Consider the following 16,094-nt stretch of genomic DNA (forward strand, 5'->3'; position numbering starts at 1 on the left):
CAGAAATACAGAGAAAAAGAGGGAGAGACAGAAAGAGACAGGTATTGCATCCAATGGTTCACTCCTCAAATGGCCTCAACAGCTGGAGCCAGGCTGGTCTGAAACCAGGAGGCAGGAGTTTCTTCCAAGTCTCCCAAGTGGGCAGGTACCCAAGCACTTGGGCCATCCTCTGCTGCTTTCCCAGGCACATTAGCACGGAGCTGGGTCAAAAGTGGAGCAGCCAGGACTCAAACCAGTGCCCATATGGATGTCGGCATAAGAGGTGGGGGCTTTACCTACTATGCCACAACACCAGCCCCTGGTTCAACAATTTCAAAAGGCAATTTGGCAAAACACAGAACCCTTGAAATTCTGTATACCCATTAACCCAATGATTCCATTTCTGAAAAATTAGTCAATAGAAGTAAACTGAGATTTACCAACAACACAGTGTGCTGCTATATTATTTTTATTTATAATAAACAATATAAAATATCTAAATATTAATAAGAGCATCACTTAAAACTATAAAATTTTTTAATTAAACTCATGTAATATGAAATTAATCCATTTTAAAATGAACAATTCAGTGGCATTCACTTCTAATTCCAAAACATTTTCATTACCCAAGAGCTAGTCACATATGTAATAAGCATATACTTAACACTGTAAATACATTTTAAGTGTTATCTAGGTAAATACTAATATAATTTTTTAAAAACCAAAACTTTATAATATAAATAGAATTTCAAAGAAATATTTTAGTTAACCAGCCTATTAACAAAAAGTTAACATTCCTAAAAGCTACCTGCATCTAGACATATGCTTAATGGTCCCTAATCATCCACAGCACTGAAGTTCCCTAAATAACTGAACGGGCACAGTGAGTTAAACTATCACTTGGGACACTGGCATCCTGTATCAGACTGCTAGTTCCAGTCCCAACTGCTCTTCTTCCCATCCCCTGGGAGAGCACCAGAGGATGGCCCAAACACTTGGTGGCCCTGCCATCCACACAGGAAACTGGACACAGTTCTGGGCTCCTGGCATCTGTGGGTAGTTGGAGCCATCTAGGGAGTGAACTAGCAGCTGGAAGATCTCTGTCTATGTCACTCTGCCTTTCAAATAAATAAAGCTTAAAAAATAGATAAACAGGGGCAGGCGTTGTGGTGTATCAGGTTAAGCCTCCACCTGCAATATCAGCATTCCAGTTTTAGGGCGCCGGTTTTAGAACCAGCTGCTCCACTTCCCATCCAGCCCCCTGCTTGGTCTCCTGCACCCATATGGGAGACCCAGAAGCAGCTCCAGGCTCCTGGCTTCAGCCTGGCTCAGCCCTGGCCATTGTAGCCATTTGGGGAGTGAACCAGCAAATGTATATGTTTCTCTCTCCTCTCTTTCTCCCTCCTCCTCTCTCTAAAACAAATAAAAAGACCTAGATTGAGTTCCCACTTCTGGATTTGGCCTGGCCATCAAAGCCATTTGGTGGACTGAACCAACAGATCGAAGATCTCTATTGAACTATCTCTGTCATTCTGCCTTTCAAACAAATACATACATAAAAATCTCCTTAAAAATATTTTAGGTGGGGGCCGGCGCTGTGGTATAGTGGGTAAAGCCGCCGCCTGCAGTACCAGCATCCCATATGGGCGTCGGTTCGAGTCCTGGCTGCTCCACTTCCAATCATGGCCTAGCAAAGCAGAAGATAGCCCAAGTCCTTGGGCACCTGCACGGAACATCTGGGAGAAGCTCCAGGCTCCTAGCTTAGGATCGGCGTAGCTCCGGCCATTGCAGCCATTTAAGGAGTGAAACAACGGATGGAAGACCCCTCTCTCTCTCTCTCTGCCTCTCTTCTCTCCGTGTAACTCTGACTTTCAAATAAATAAATCTTTAAAAAAATTTTGTTTTTAGGGGATGGCATTGTGGCATAGCAGGTAAAGCCACTGCCTGCAACACCAGCATCCCATATGGGCACCAGCTCTAATACTAGCTGCTTCACTTCCAATCCAGCTTCCTGCTAATGCGCCTGGGAAAGCAGCAGAAGATGATCCAAAGACTTGGGTCCCTGCTACCCATATGGGAGACCCAAATGAAGCTCCTGTCTTTGGTGTGGCCCAGTCCTGGCCACTGTGGCCATTTGGAGAGTGAATTAGTGGATAAAAGATATTTTTGTCTGCCTCTCCTTCTCTCTAACTCTGGCTTTCAAATAAATAAATCTTTAAAAAAAAATTCTTTTTAAACCTGGAGTCACATGTATAGAGTTAAGAACCACTCATGGGGCGGGCATTGTGGTGCAGTGGGTAAAGCCACCAGCAATACCAGCATCCCATATGGGTATCAGTTCATGTCCCACTGGCTCCAGTTCTGATCCAATTCTCTGCTAATGGCCTGGGAAAAGAAGCAGAAGATGGCCCAAGTTCTTGGGCCCCTGCACCCACATGGGAGACCCAGAAGAAGCTCCTGATTCCAGCTGGTTGTTGCAGCCTTCTGGGGAATGAACCAGCCAACAGAAGATCTCTCTCTCTCTATTTCTGTCTCTTCCTCTGTCACTCTCTCAAATTAAAAAAAAATCACTAATTTAATCATCTATATACGGACATCATCTCCAAAATTAACATGTATTCCAAGAATGAGAAAAGTGTTAAATATCAAACTACATCCTACTAATTCTCTCCCCATCCCTCACATCTTGTTGAAGGGTCAAAGAAGCGATGAAATTAACAAATACTAATGTATTTGAGAAGAAAGAAAAATTTTCTAAATAACGTTTACCCTTTTTATTTGTAATCATCTTTATGCAAATATTTAAAGATTACAACATTAAAATTAGGTTAATCTGGACTACAATAACCAAAGCACAAAAGTAGTAACAGGTGGCAGTGGTTGCTCGTTAAGAATAATGCACATGACTCTGAAATACAGTGAAAAAAATAGGTACTTTTCAAATAAAAATAGTGAATTAAATACACAAATCTACTTTAACTGCTTTCTGAAACCCCTGCTAAGTAATGATAAGAAGATTTTTTTAAAGCATAAGTTTTCAGGAAGAGAAGAACAGAGGAAAAGGTGACTGCAGAAATATTTTGAAGGAGTAATCGCTTTAGCAGCCAAGTGAAGCTGAATCCCTCAGCCAGCACTCGAGAAAACCCAGAAACAACACAGTACACCACAGGATCACCCTGAGCCCCCAAAAGATCCAAGACTCAGCAGCAGTACCAGATAATTCTTGAAGTGGTGGTGAGGGTGTTGCTAAAAACATGAAGACTGGTTGGAAATCGATTTAAGAAGCAGTTTAGCTACCATGTCCTCTCCCCTTCTCACCTGTGCCCTGGAAAGGAAGTATCCCTGAATGAAGGACAAGAGGCACAATATCAAGAAGTACAGCTGGCGCCGTGGCTTAACAGGCTAATCCTCCGCCTTGTGGCGCCAGCACACCAGGTTCTAGTCCCGGTTGGGGCGCCGGACTCTATCCCGGTTGCCCCTCTTCCAGGCCAGCTCTCTGCTATGGCCCGGGAAGGCAGTGGAGGATGGCCCAAGTCCTTGGGCCCTGCACCCGCATGGGACACCAGGAGAAGCACCTGGCTCCTGGCTGGGATCAGCGAGATGCGCCGTCTGCAGCAGCCATTGGAGGGTGAACCAGCGGCAAAAAAGGAAGACCTTTCTCTCTGTCTCTCTCTCTCACTATCCACTCTGCCTGTCAAAAAAAAAAAAAAAAAAGAAGTACTTTACTGAAAACAAGATACATTTTTAAAAATATTATTTATTTGTAAGGCAGAGTTACAGAGAGAGGGAGAAAGGGAGAGGTCTTCCATTCACTGGTTCACTCCCCAGAAGGCTGCAAAGACCTGGGCTGGGCCCATGCAAAGCCAGGAGCGTCCTCTGGGTCTCCCATGTGGGTCCAAGGGCCAAAGCACCTGGGCTGCCCTCTGCTGCCTTCCCAGGCACATTAGCAGGCAGCTGGATGGGAAGTGGAGCATCAGAGAGAGTCAGGCTGGTGCCCCTATGGGATACCAGAATAGCAGAGGCAGCTTCACCCACTATGACACAGCATCAGCCCCTAAAAGCTACATAATGAATGGAACCTGGACCTGTCTCCCAATGCATCCCCACCATGTTCTCCTGCATTAATAGACATCTAACACAGTGGCAGCCTATAGCCAGCAAACATGAAATTAGACATTTTCCTGGGTTACCTGACCAGCAGCAAGACAGCCAAGATACTAAAATTATAGCACTAACAAAATGTCCCAGCAGATCATACTACAGTGAATCCCAGAAACAAGCCCAAAACACTAGTTCAGAACTACTAAACATCTTTCTGCTATTTTACTCTTAAATATCGGCAAATAATCAAGGATCACTAGACACCTGAGGAAAGCCTCTAATAAGAGACATCAAAACAAACAAAACTGAAACATATTTGGAAAAAACAGTAAGAATTCCAGGGAAGGGGGCCGACACTATAGCACAGTGGGTTAAGTCACTGCCTGCAGTGCCAGCATCCCAAATGGGCACCAGTTCAAGTCCTAGCTGTTTCACCTCCTATCCATCTCCCTGCTAATATGCCTGGGAAAGCAGCAGAAAAAGACTGAAGTGCTTGGGCCCCTGCACCAACATGGGAGACTCAGATGAAGCTCCTGGCTCCTAGCTTATGCTTGTCCCATCCCTGCTTGTTTCAGCCATTTGAGAAGTGAACCAGCGGATGGAAATCTCTCTATATATATAACTCTGCCTTTCAAATAAATAAACCTTAAAAAAAAATTCCAGGAAGGAGAAAACTTCCCTCTAAAATCTAAGAAATTACTGTTAATACCTTCAGAGAAATATAATAGTATATAATACAGTATGTTACTTTTTTTAAAAAAAGAACATTCAGAGAAAAGTGTTTAAATTAGTAACTCAGAGAAGGGTTGAAAGATGGTTGAAGGAGCCAGTATTCTGGTGCAGCAGGTTGAGATGCTGTCCTCAGCTGATCTGCTTCCAATCCAGCTCCCTGCTAATGCTCCTGGGAAAGCACTGGAAGATACCCAAGTATTTGGGTTTCTGCCAGCCACATGGGAGACCCAGATGGAATTCCTGGCTCATGACTTCAGCCTGGCCCAGCCCCAGGCTTTGTGAACAGTTGGGAGTGAGATAATGAATGGACGATCTCTCCCTCTCAGTCACTCCATCTTTAAACAAGTAAATTAATTAATTTAAAAGAGATGGTTGAGGCCAGCGCCGTGGCTAAATAGGCTAATCCTCCGCCTTGCGGCGCCGGCACACCAGGTTCTAGTCCCGGTCGGGGCGCCGGATTCTATCCCGGTTGCCCCTCTTCCAGGCCAGCTCTCTGCTATGGCCCGGGAGTGCAGTGGAGGATGGCCCAAGTGCTTGGGCCCTGCACCCCATGGGAGACCAGGAGAAGCACCTGGCTTCGGATCAGCGCGGTGCGCCGGCTGCAGCACACCGGCCACGGCGGCCATCGGAAGATGAACCAACGGCAAAGGAAGACCTTTCTGTCTCTCTCTCTCACTGTCCACTCTGCCTGTCAAAAATATAAATAAAAAATTTTAAAAAAGAGAGATGGTTGAATCCAGCTACTGCACTCACTGGTCTATTTAACAGAAATAAAACCATGTCCACACAGAAAATTGTGCATGAATGTACACAGCAGCAGTATTCACAATAGCTAGAAAGGAGAAATAGTCAAAATGCTTATCAACTGATGGATGGATGACAGTAAATGTGGGATATACATGCTATGGTATTACTTCGCAACAAAAGGAAATGAAATTCTTATACATATTACAACATGGATGGACTCTGAAAACATTATACTAAATGAAAGTCAGTTACAAAAGACTGTAATATTGAGAATACTTCAGAAAGTTCATGGAAAATGCCTATTACAAAAAAACTACACATAGTAATAAACTCATCTTTTAGTTCCATTTTCCATGGACTTTTGAAGTGCCCTTTTGTATAATTCCATTTATATGAGATGCCCAGATTAGGCAAATCTATATAGACAGAAACTGGATTAGTGGTTGGGGTAAATAGTAGTAACTGCTAATGAACATGAGATTGTAGTGGGGTACAGTGTGATGAAGATGTTCTAAAACTAGGATGTTAGTAACGGTTACACAATTTTGTGAATATAATGAGAGCTGCTGGATTGTACCTTTCAAATGGGTGAACTTTATGGTATGTGAATTATATATCAATACAGCCATCTAAAAAAAAAAAAAAAAAAAAAAGGTAGTTGAAGAAATCACCCAAAATGTCAAACAAAGAGACAGAGATGGAAAGTAGGAGACAAAGTAAGAAAAACTGGAGCCTACTCTACATTTTCAACATGCACACAATTAGAATTCTATTTTAATAGAAAGAACAGAGAAAATAATGGGGTGGGGGCAGTTAGAGAAATAATTAAATTTCCCTAAAATGAAGGACTTAAGTTTCTAAACTGAAAGGGCCTATCAAGTGTCCAATAAAGTGCATAAAAATAGACCCAAGCTGAAAGTCAGGAAATTTCCAAACACTGGGAACAAAGTGAACTTCCTATAGACTCCAGGAAGGATAAAGATAGGTCACATTTTTTTTAAGATTTATTTATTTATTTATTTATTTATTTATTTATTTATTTGAAAGGCAGAGTTACAGAGAGGCAAAAACAGAGAGAGAGAGGTCTTCCATCCACTGGTTCATTCCCCCAATGGCCTCAACAGGAGCTGAGCTGATCGGATACCAGGATCCTGGAGCTTCTTCCAGGTCTCCCATAGGGGTGCTGGGGCCTGAGGACTTGGGTCATCTTCCATTGCTTTCCCAGGCCATAGCAGAGAGCTGAATTGGAAGTGGATCAGCCAAGACTTGATCCGGTGCCCATATGGGATGCCAGCACTGCAGGTGGTGGCTTTACTTTACCCACTACACCAAAGCACTGGCCCTGGTCACTTTTTTTAATCCATTTGTAGTTTCTTCATAACACACAGTTCCTATGAACTTATTAAAATTTATTTTTGTTGATTGTACAGAGACAGAGATCTTTCATCTGTTGGTTCACTCACCAACTGCCTACAACAGCCTAGGCTGCTGAAGTAGGCCAAAGCCAAGAGCCTAGAACTCAACTCAGGTCTCCTACATGGATGGCAGGGACTCAACTACTTCAACCATCACCTGCTAGGTACACATTAGCAGGAAGCTAGAATCAGAAGCAGTGCTAGGGGCTGGCACTGTGGCACAGCTGGTTAAAGCCCCTGCCTGCAGAGCCAGCATCCCATATGGGCACCAGTTCAAGTCCCGACTGCTCTACTTCTGATCCAGGTCCCTGCTAATGCGTCTGAGAAAGCAGCAAAGGATGGCCAACTCCTTGGGCCCCTGCACCTGAGTGGCAGACCAGGAAGAAACTCCTGGCTCCTGGCTTCAGATTGGCACAGCTGCACCTGTTGTAGCCATTTGGGAAAGTAAACTAGTGGATGGAAGATCTCTCACTCTGTTTCTCTCTCTGTAACTCCGTTTTTCAAATAATAAAATAAATCTTAAAAAAAAAAAAAAAAGGAGCAGTGCCAGGACCCAAACCTAGAAACTCTGAGAGGGAACTCAAGTGTCCCAAGTGATAACTGCTACACCAAAAAGAAAGAAACAGACTGGTATCACGCTTCTCAACAGCAGTATTGGGCATTCAAAAACTGAGCAATGCCTTCAAAAACTTTAAAGAAAAAGTATTAACAATCTAGAATTCTATACTCCTAAAAACCACAAATCAAGGATGAGAATGGAATAAAAGCTACTAGAAAATGTAATCCAAAATGAGAACATAAATTAAGCAAGAAAGCATGGAGCTCAAGAGCTATCTACCCACACAAAGGCAAGCAAAGACAATCTTCAAGGGCAACAGGCCAACAGACGTATCAATTACCAAGAAAAGAAGGCACCAGTACAGATTAGAAACCAGGAAAGAGGGCAGGGCATTTGGATTAATGGTTAAGGTTCCCAACTTTGTTCCTGATTCCAAATTCCTGTTAATGTAGGTCCTGGGAAGCAGTAAGCCTCAAGTAGTTAGCTAGCTCAAGTAGTCAGTTCCCTACCATCCACATGGGAGACTTGGATTGAGTTTCTGGTTCCCAGTTTCAACACCACCTAGCCTGGGTCACTGTGGGCATTTAGGGAATGAAGCAGGAGAGCAAAGTTTGCTTTCTCTGTCAAATTAAAAAATAATAATTAAAAATAATAAATAAATCAGGAGGCCCAAATGAGTTTTCTCCAAAAAAATAAAAAATAAAGTCTGAGCCATCTGAATATTCTGAATGGAGATTCTGACAACTGGTGGAAAGTCGGGTTAAGCAAGGAGTCAAAAAAACAAAACAAATTAAGAAAATTAACAACTGGGGCCAGTGTTGTAGTGCAGCAGGTTAAGCCACTGCATTCAATGCCAGCATCCCATGAGCAAAAGTTCAAGTCCCAGCTGCTCCACCTTCATCTAGCTCCCTGCTAATGTGCCTGGGAAAGTTGCCAAGAAGATGCCCTGAGTACTTGGGCCCTGCCACCCACATCAAAGACCCAGATGGAGTTCTAGGCTACTGGCTTCAGCCTGGCCCAGCCCCAGCCATTATGGTCATTTGAGGAGTGAACCAGCAGATGGAAGATATCTCTTTCTCCCTCTTTCTCTCTGTCTCTCTTTCTTTCTTGTTATCTTATCTTTCTAATAAATAACTAAATCTTATGGTTCAAAAGTAAATAAAAATAGAAAAGAAACAATTGCATTAAAATTTTTTTAAAGTGTGCAAACATGGAAAAATAATGTTCCACAGGGTATGCTGTGAATGGTATTTATTTATTTTTTTAATACTTATTTATTTGAAAGCCAGAGTTACAGAAAGAGAGAGAAAGACAGAGAGAGAGAGAGGGGGAAAGGGGAAGAGGGGGCAGGGCTAAGCCAGGCCAAAGCCAGGACCTTATTCCAGATCTCCTACATGGGTAGCAGAGGCCCAAATGCCTGAGCCATATTCCGTTGCTTTTCCCAGGCCATTAGCAGAGTTGGATCATAAGTGTAACAGGGGCCGGTGCTGTGGCATAATGGGTAAAGCCGCCGCCTACAGTGCCGGCATCCCATATGGGCGCTGGTTCTAGTCCCAGCAGCTCCTCTTCCAATCCAGCTCTCTGCTATGGCCTGGGAAAGCAGAAGATGGGCAAAGTCCTTGAGTCCCTGCACCCACCTGGGAAACCTGGAGGAAGCTCCAGGATCCTGGCTTCAGATCAGTGCAGCTCCAGCTGTTGCAGCCATCTGGGAAGTGAACCAGCGGGTGGAAGACCTCCCTCTTTCTCTGCCTCTGCCTCTCTGTAGCTCTGCTTTTCAAATAAATCTTTTTTTTTTTTTTTTTTTTTGACAGAGTGGACAGTGAGAGAGAAACAGAGAGAAAGGTCTTCCTTTTTCCATTGGTTCACCCCACAATGGCCGCTGCAGCTGGCGCACCGCGCTGATCCAAAGCCAAGATCCAGGTGCTTTTCCTGGTCTCCCATGTAGGTGCAGGACCCAAGGACTTGGGCCATCCTCCACTGCACTCCCAGGCCACAGCAGAGAGCTGGCCTGGAAGAGGAGCGACCGGGACAGAATCCGGTGCCCTGACCGGGACTAGAACCTGGGGTGCCAGCACCGCAGGCGGAGGATTAGCCTATTGAGCTTCGGCGCCAGCCATAAATAAATCTTTAAAAAAAAAAAAAAAAAGTGGAACAGCCAGGACTCAAACCGGCATCCATATGAATGCCAATGTTGCAGGTGGTGACTATACCCACTGCACCACATCAGCCCCTCTGACCACTGTGTAAATGACCATAATATTAACTCATAATAATAAACTAAAGATTTTACATAACTATTTGGAAAATAGAAAGTGACTAAAATTTTTTCTAAAGTAGAATTTGTGAAAATTTAACTGTTCCATCTATAATTATGAAGAAATATTAAAAAAGAAAATTGAAAGAACTGACAAGGGTTACCTCAGAGCAGAAGTGCAAAGAGGTCTTGTTTTAACTGCTTATAAATAAAGTAAAATCAAGCCCTTAACTTAAAGTGATATACTATAAAGGAACTCTTGAGACATTATTCAGCAGGCATGGCCTGCAGTGGTTGAGGCATCTTAAAAAGTGAGCCCAAAGAAATTTGACTAGTCCTCTTGAGTTCCAGCAATCTTAGATTGGTTCAGAATCATGCCTTTGTCTCAAATTTTCATTGCTAGTTTTATAGCTGTTTCTGACGGTCTGTAGTAAATGTTGAAGGTACAGCAATTTCTTCAAAAGAGATTGTTCATCCAAAAGTCAGATCTTTCTTTGTGGCTCGGCATCATTTTCCCCCACTGCTAGGGATACCTTTGCAAAGACATTCGTTCCCATGAAAGTCATGGATAAACATCTGTAACTTTAATATCAGCTATATTTTCTGTAAAATTTTTATCAGTGTTCTGTGTCAGTGCTTATAGTTTATCCTTTAACTACACATGTTCACATATAACTTGGAAAAAAAAGCTTAAAAAAAAAAAGTGCTGTATGGTGGGGGAAAGCATTGTGGCTACCGAGAGTTAAGCTGTAGCTTGGGAATTTGACTCCTTTTAAGTTGCAGCTACTCCACTTCCAATTGTGCTCCCTGCTAACACATCTGGGAAGAAGCAGATAATGGCTCAAGTACTTGAGTTACAGCCATCCACACCGGAGGCCTGGACTGTTTTCCAGGCTTTTGACTTCAACCCAGCACAGCTTTGGCTACTGGGGTATCTGAGGAGTAAACCAGCAGATGGATATTCTCTTTCTGTCACACTCTCCTCTGCCTTTCAAATAAATGAAAATAAATAATTTTTAAGTGTATTGAGATGCTAGATAACTGAAATGTTCTAAAACTGATTTGTAATGACAGCTGCACAACTCTTCAGTGATACTGCAGAAAATTTACACCGTACAGATAAAATGGGTCTATTTTATGGTTTGTGAAGTATATCTAAATAAAGTTGTTTGGAGGAAAAATTCTACCTACAATACTCACATGAGAAAACTCAGGCTGGGATGGGATAGGAAGTGATCCAGGAGTGAAGACTGGTGTACTCTGAGATACTGGTGTTGAGGCTTGTGGTGACACGGCAGGCTTAGGTGGGAGAGGTGGGTTTTCTATTTCCATTGGTTCATCATCCTGGAGTTGCTTCTGAAATGGAGCACCTCCCTCTTCAGCTAGCACTGACATATCCATTGGCTCATCTGGTTTAAGACAGAAAAGACAAAGAAATAATCACTCACTATTACTACTCATGTTCCAGCATTACCACCAACAATTACATTACAAATTAATTTTCAGAAAAGCTGACAGAATAATAACAAACTGTATCCCAGCAATACTTCCTTCCCTTAGGGGTGGGGCAGCCCCAATTATTAGAGTTCATCTGGGGATAGCCACACCTTCTATAAGAAATGGTAGATTAGCTCCTCTAAACTCCTTTCCTGACTATAGCTCAGTTTTTCACATTTTGTGTAGGAATGGTCAGATTAATGTCATTAGTTTTTTGTTTTGTTTTGTTTTTTATTTGACATAGTTATAGATAGAGAGAGAGACAGAGAGAAAGGTCTTCCTTCTGTTGGTTCACTCCCCAAATGCCCACAACAGCCGGTGCTGGACCGATCCAAAGCCAGGAGTCAGGTGCTTCTTCCTGGTCTCCCATGCGGGTGCAGGAGCCCAAGCACTTGGGCCATCCTCCACTGAATGTCCGACCCACAGCAGAGAGCTGGACTGGAAAAGGAGCAACCAGGACTAGAACCCGGGGCACATATGGGATGCCGGTGCCACAGGCAGAGGATTAACCAAGTGAGGCACAGCACTGGCCCCCTAATGTCATTAGTTTAACAACTATATATTCTGCCACAAATTTTGAAAAGTAGCAAACTTGTTCACTACTCTAATATTTTAACATATTTATGAATTCATTTTATTTGCATTAATAATTGCTAAGTGCAGAGAAATGCCAGTACAAATACAAAGGAAGAAAAAAATTTGTTGATGCCAACCAGCACTAATTTAAATCAAAGAACTAAGAGGATGCTGGTTCTGACACAAACTGCCCAGGAGGAAACACGTACAAAATACAAAACACTGTTTCCTCATGGTATATTACCTACTTGTAGATAAACAGGGTGTTCCTTGGAACCTGTCTTGCTAGATAGGTATTCAATTCATCAAGCTGTTTCCTCTATCTTACAACTTGACTCGAGCGCAGCTTCCTCTAGACCACGCACAAACTACTTGTGCCACTTAGTTTTCCTAAGAATCTACTTTCATTATACTGGCTACCCACACTTCCAACCTCAATAGCTACTCTTGCTGTTTAGTGTGGCCATCACCTTCCACATCACTCTAACACTAGTTTGAAATCAGATGTGCTAGAGGCCTTTAATCCACTACCACAGCTGTGTTCAGTAATTTCACTGTACCTTTTGACCTTTCTTGCCATGACAAAGCACATTAACAGCCCTTTGTTTTAGCCACTACATGTAAAAATGCTTTTGACTGTTAACCTAAGATAGACAGCAAAAAAAAAAAATTATATATATATTATATACATATATATATATAAAGCATGTAGAGGCTGGCGTTATGGTATAGCAGGTAAAGCTGCCACCTGCAGGTAGTGGTTTAACTTGCTGTACCACAATGCCAGCCCAGTGAAAACATTTTTAATACCATTATTTTTCTTTTTTCCCATATTCATACTACAGGTGGAAAAAACTGGCCCTCTGCCATCCATGAGAGAGAATGGATGAAACTCCTGGATCCTGGCTTCAGCCTGGCCCAGCCCTGGTCATTGCAACCATCTGGGGAGTGAACCAGCAGATGCAAGATATCCCTCTCTATTTCTGTCTGTGTCTCTCCTTCTTTCTCTGTAACTCTTCCAAAATAAATAAACCAATCTTTAATTTAAAAAATTAGCCAGTTTTTTTTTTCCTCAGGATGTCACCAATGTTATGCTTAAAATGGTATTAGTCTTCCAGAAATCTATAACCAATTTCAAAAGAAAATAGCCAGAGACCAAATTTGTAGGAAGAGGATATCTAGGACAAATTTGTCATGGATAAATTACACTTGGAAAATAGTTAAATGTATTTATTTACATCACTCAAGAGCAGAGACAGTAGGATATCATACAGGATAAAAACACGACAAAAAGAGCACGGGCTCTGGAGGCACTGCTTCAATTCAAATCCTGCCTCTATACCTTTTTAGCTGTGAAATCCCTGTGCTTCCGTTTCTTCACCTACTTCTTAGGATTATTCTGAGTATGCAATGAAGAAAAACACAAACACATACACATACACAAAGAGAGAAACAGCTAGAACTCAAGAAAATTTCAATCCCTGGTTGGCACATACTAAGTGCTCAATAATATAAGTTGTTGAACCACACTGTTGTTATATAAAAGAATGAAAAAGGGAAAATCATAGAATTCATTGAAAAGGCTTCACAGAAATAATAACTTAGAAATTACTTTACATGACTGGACAAGAGACCAGGGCAGAGAAAAAGTTAGGTTTAGGCAATGAGACAAAGTAGGTGAGAAGGAAAGCTTTCTAGTCAATTAATATAAAATTAAACCCTCAAAGGAGCAAATGAGTAAATTAAAATTTTTATCACCTGCTCCTAGCTACTCATTAGCTACAACTATTGTAGTAATGGCCAAAATAACCTACAAACAGCATAAGAAACACCTGTTAGTTCCCTCTCACCAGAAACACGCTAACATATTGCTGGAAACTACTAGGCCATGAGTAGTAACTAATTCTTCAACATACTATTTCACTGAAGTTCAATTTTAAAAACATAAAAATTTTCCTTAAGGAACATTTTATTTGTGTCAACAATACAAAAATCTCAGAAGAATCCACGCTAAAAAAAAATCACGAACCAACGGAGCACTTTACACTAGCCCATGTCCCTGAAGGTTAGACAAACACTGAGTTCTACAGAACAGAGAATGTCACGCTGTTCTCAAGTACAAAGCAGAAGCAGTGCTGCCCCCTCCTCTAATCTGAGATTGACAGAACAAGAGAGCTCACCTTTTCTCCCTTCTTGCTCTGTGGGACTGCTAGGAACGATAAAAGGGGTAGACCGGAAAGCATCAGGGGAAGGAGCAACAAGATCTGAGGAATTCCTTTATATAAAAAGAGAACCACAGGTTATTTCTTACCATAGCCATAGTTTCTGTACTGGTTTTTACTTAAAAGCAAAAATATATAATCATTTAGATAAATATTTACCATTTCTCCCAAACAGCCCCCTGAGGCTGCAACTGTTTCCCACATCTGACATTTCTAAAATATAAATTTTTAAAAATCATAAAGGCAAGGTGAATGATCAGATGCAAGGACAACATAAATGACAAGCACTACGAGTAAGTGCTAAAAAATTCATTTGCAAATTTGAGATATAAAAAATTATTCCGGGCTGGTGTCGCGGCTCACTAGGCTAATCCTCCACCTGCAGCGCCGGCACACCGGGTTCTAGTCCTGGTTGGGGCGCCGGATTCTGTCCCGGTTGCTCCTCTTCCAGTCCAGCTCTCTGCTATGGCCCTGGAGTGCAGTGGAAGATGGCCCAAGTGCTTGGGCCCTGCACCCGCATGGGAGACCAGGAGGAAGCACCTGGCTCCTGGCTTCAGATCAGCGCAGCGCGCCAGCCATTTGGGGGGTGAACCAACAGAAAAGTAAGACCTTTCTCTCTGTCTCTAACTCTGCCTGTCAAAAAAAAAAAAAAATATTCCATTTTTGCCTAATAAGAAAACTCAGGCCGGCGCCGTGGCTTAACAGGCTAATCCTCTGCCTTGCGGCGCCGGCACACCGGGTTCTAGTCCCGGTTGGAGCGCCGGATTCTGTCCCGGTTGCCCCTCTTCCAGGCCAGCTCTCTGCTATGGCCCGGGAAGGCAGTGGAGGATGGCCCAAGTCCTTGGGCCCTGCACCCACATGGGAGACCAGGAGAAACACCTGGCTCCTGGCTTTGGATCAGCGAGATGTGCCGGCCGCAGCAGCCATTGGAGGGTGAACCAACGGCAAAAGGAAGACCTTTGTCTCTGTCTCTCTCTCACTATCCACTCTGCCTGTCAAGAAAAAAAAAAAAAAGAAAGAAAAAGAAAACTCAGAGGGCTGGTGTTACAATATAGCAGGTAAACCCACTGCTTGTGACACTGCCATCCCATATGGGTGCCATTTTGTGTCCTGGCTGCTCCACTTCCAATCCAGCTTTCTGCTGGTGGCCTGGGAAAAGCAGCAAAAGATGGTCCAAGTGCCTGGACCCCTGCTACCAACAATGGAAACCCTGATGAATCTCCTGGCTCCTGGCTTTGGCCTGGACCGGCCCAGTCCCAGCTGTTGCAGCCATTTGGGGAATGAACCAGCAGAAGGAAGATCAATCTGTCTTCCGCCCGCCCTCCCTTCCTCTCTCTCTTTCTCCCCTCTCTCCCTCTCTTAAATATGATTTTCAAAATAAATAAAGCTAAAAAAAGACTCTGCACATTTTTATTTAAAACAAAAACAAAAAAAGCAAACCCCTTTGCCCTGACACTGAGATAAAGAAATACAAGTACTATCAACTGTAACAACCTACTCCCCACTTTATACTGTTAAATGGGAAAAATTGTTAGAAAAATGAAGGAGCAGAGGCTTGTTTCGGATGTATAACATTTTCTTAAAAATCAGGTATTTTCATCTCTAGAAAAACTTCTGGCCTAAAACCATAAAACTTCCAAATGGGAAAACAAATCTGCCTTCAATAAACCCACTAAGCTCCCCTCCCAAAAACCCTAAAGCCTGGGTTCTACCTTTTGGTTTCAAAAAGAATTCTGGACTAGCAGGCAACTTTCACTCAACCTTAGCCTAAGACCCTCATGCACATGTTGCCTGACCCAAGTTACTATAGGTTTACTTACGTGGAAAGACTCTCCTGAACAAGAGACCTCTGACCAGACAGCTGCAGGAGTTGCAGAGTGGTTGCAGGTGTGGAAGCCAGAGAACACCCACCTTCCCCTCTTGTAGGAGTGCAGCAATCATTAGAAGCTAGTGAAGAATGAAGAAAATCTGGCTGCATTTTACTCCTCAGATTGACACTATTGAATTACCAA

General features: G+C 42.8%; 1 protein-coding gene across 3 annotated transcripts in view; it reads right to left on the reverse strand.

The window, feature by feature from the left end:
• Window positions 1-16,094, reverse strand: part of TP53BP1 (tumor protein p53 binding protein 1) — a 94,725-nt gene that overhangs the window by 57,356 nt on the left and 21,275 nt on the right. For all 3 annotated transcript variants that reach the window (XM_062205772.1, XM_062205771.1, XM_062205770.1), the window contains exons 9-11: window positions 15,903-16,029; window positions 14,041-14,135; window positions 10,988-11,196 (exon numbers count right to left, since the gene is read on the reverse strand). In XM_062205772.1, coding sequence (XP_062061756.1) covers window positions 10,988-11,196; window positions 14,041-14,135; window positions 15,903-16,029 — 431 coding nt within the window. The remainder of the gene's footprint in view (window positions 1-10,987; window positions 11,197-14,040; window positions 14,136-15,902; window positions 16,030-16,094) is intronic.

This window comes from Lepus europaeus, chromosome 11, assembly GCF_033115175.1.
Source record: "Lepus europaeus isolate LE1 chromosome 11, mLepTim1.pri, whole genome shotgun sequence".
NCBI classification, from domain to species: domain Eukaryota; kingdom Metazoa; phylum Chordata; class Mammalia; order Lagomorpha; family Leporidae; genus Lepus; species Lepus europaeus.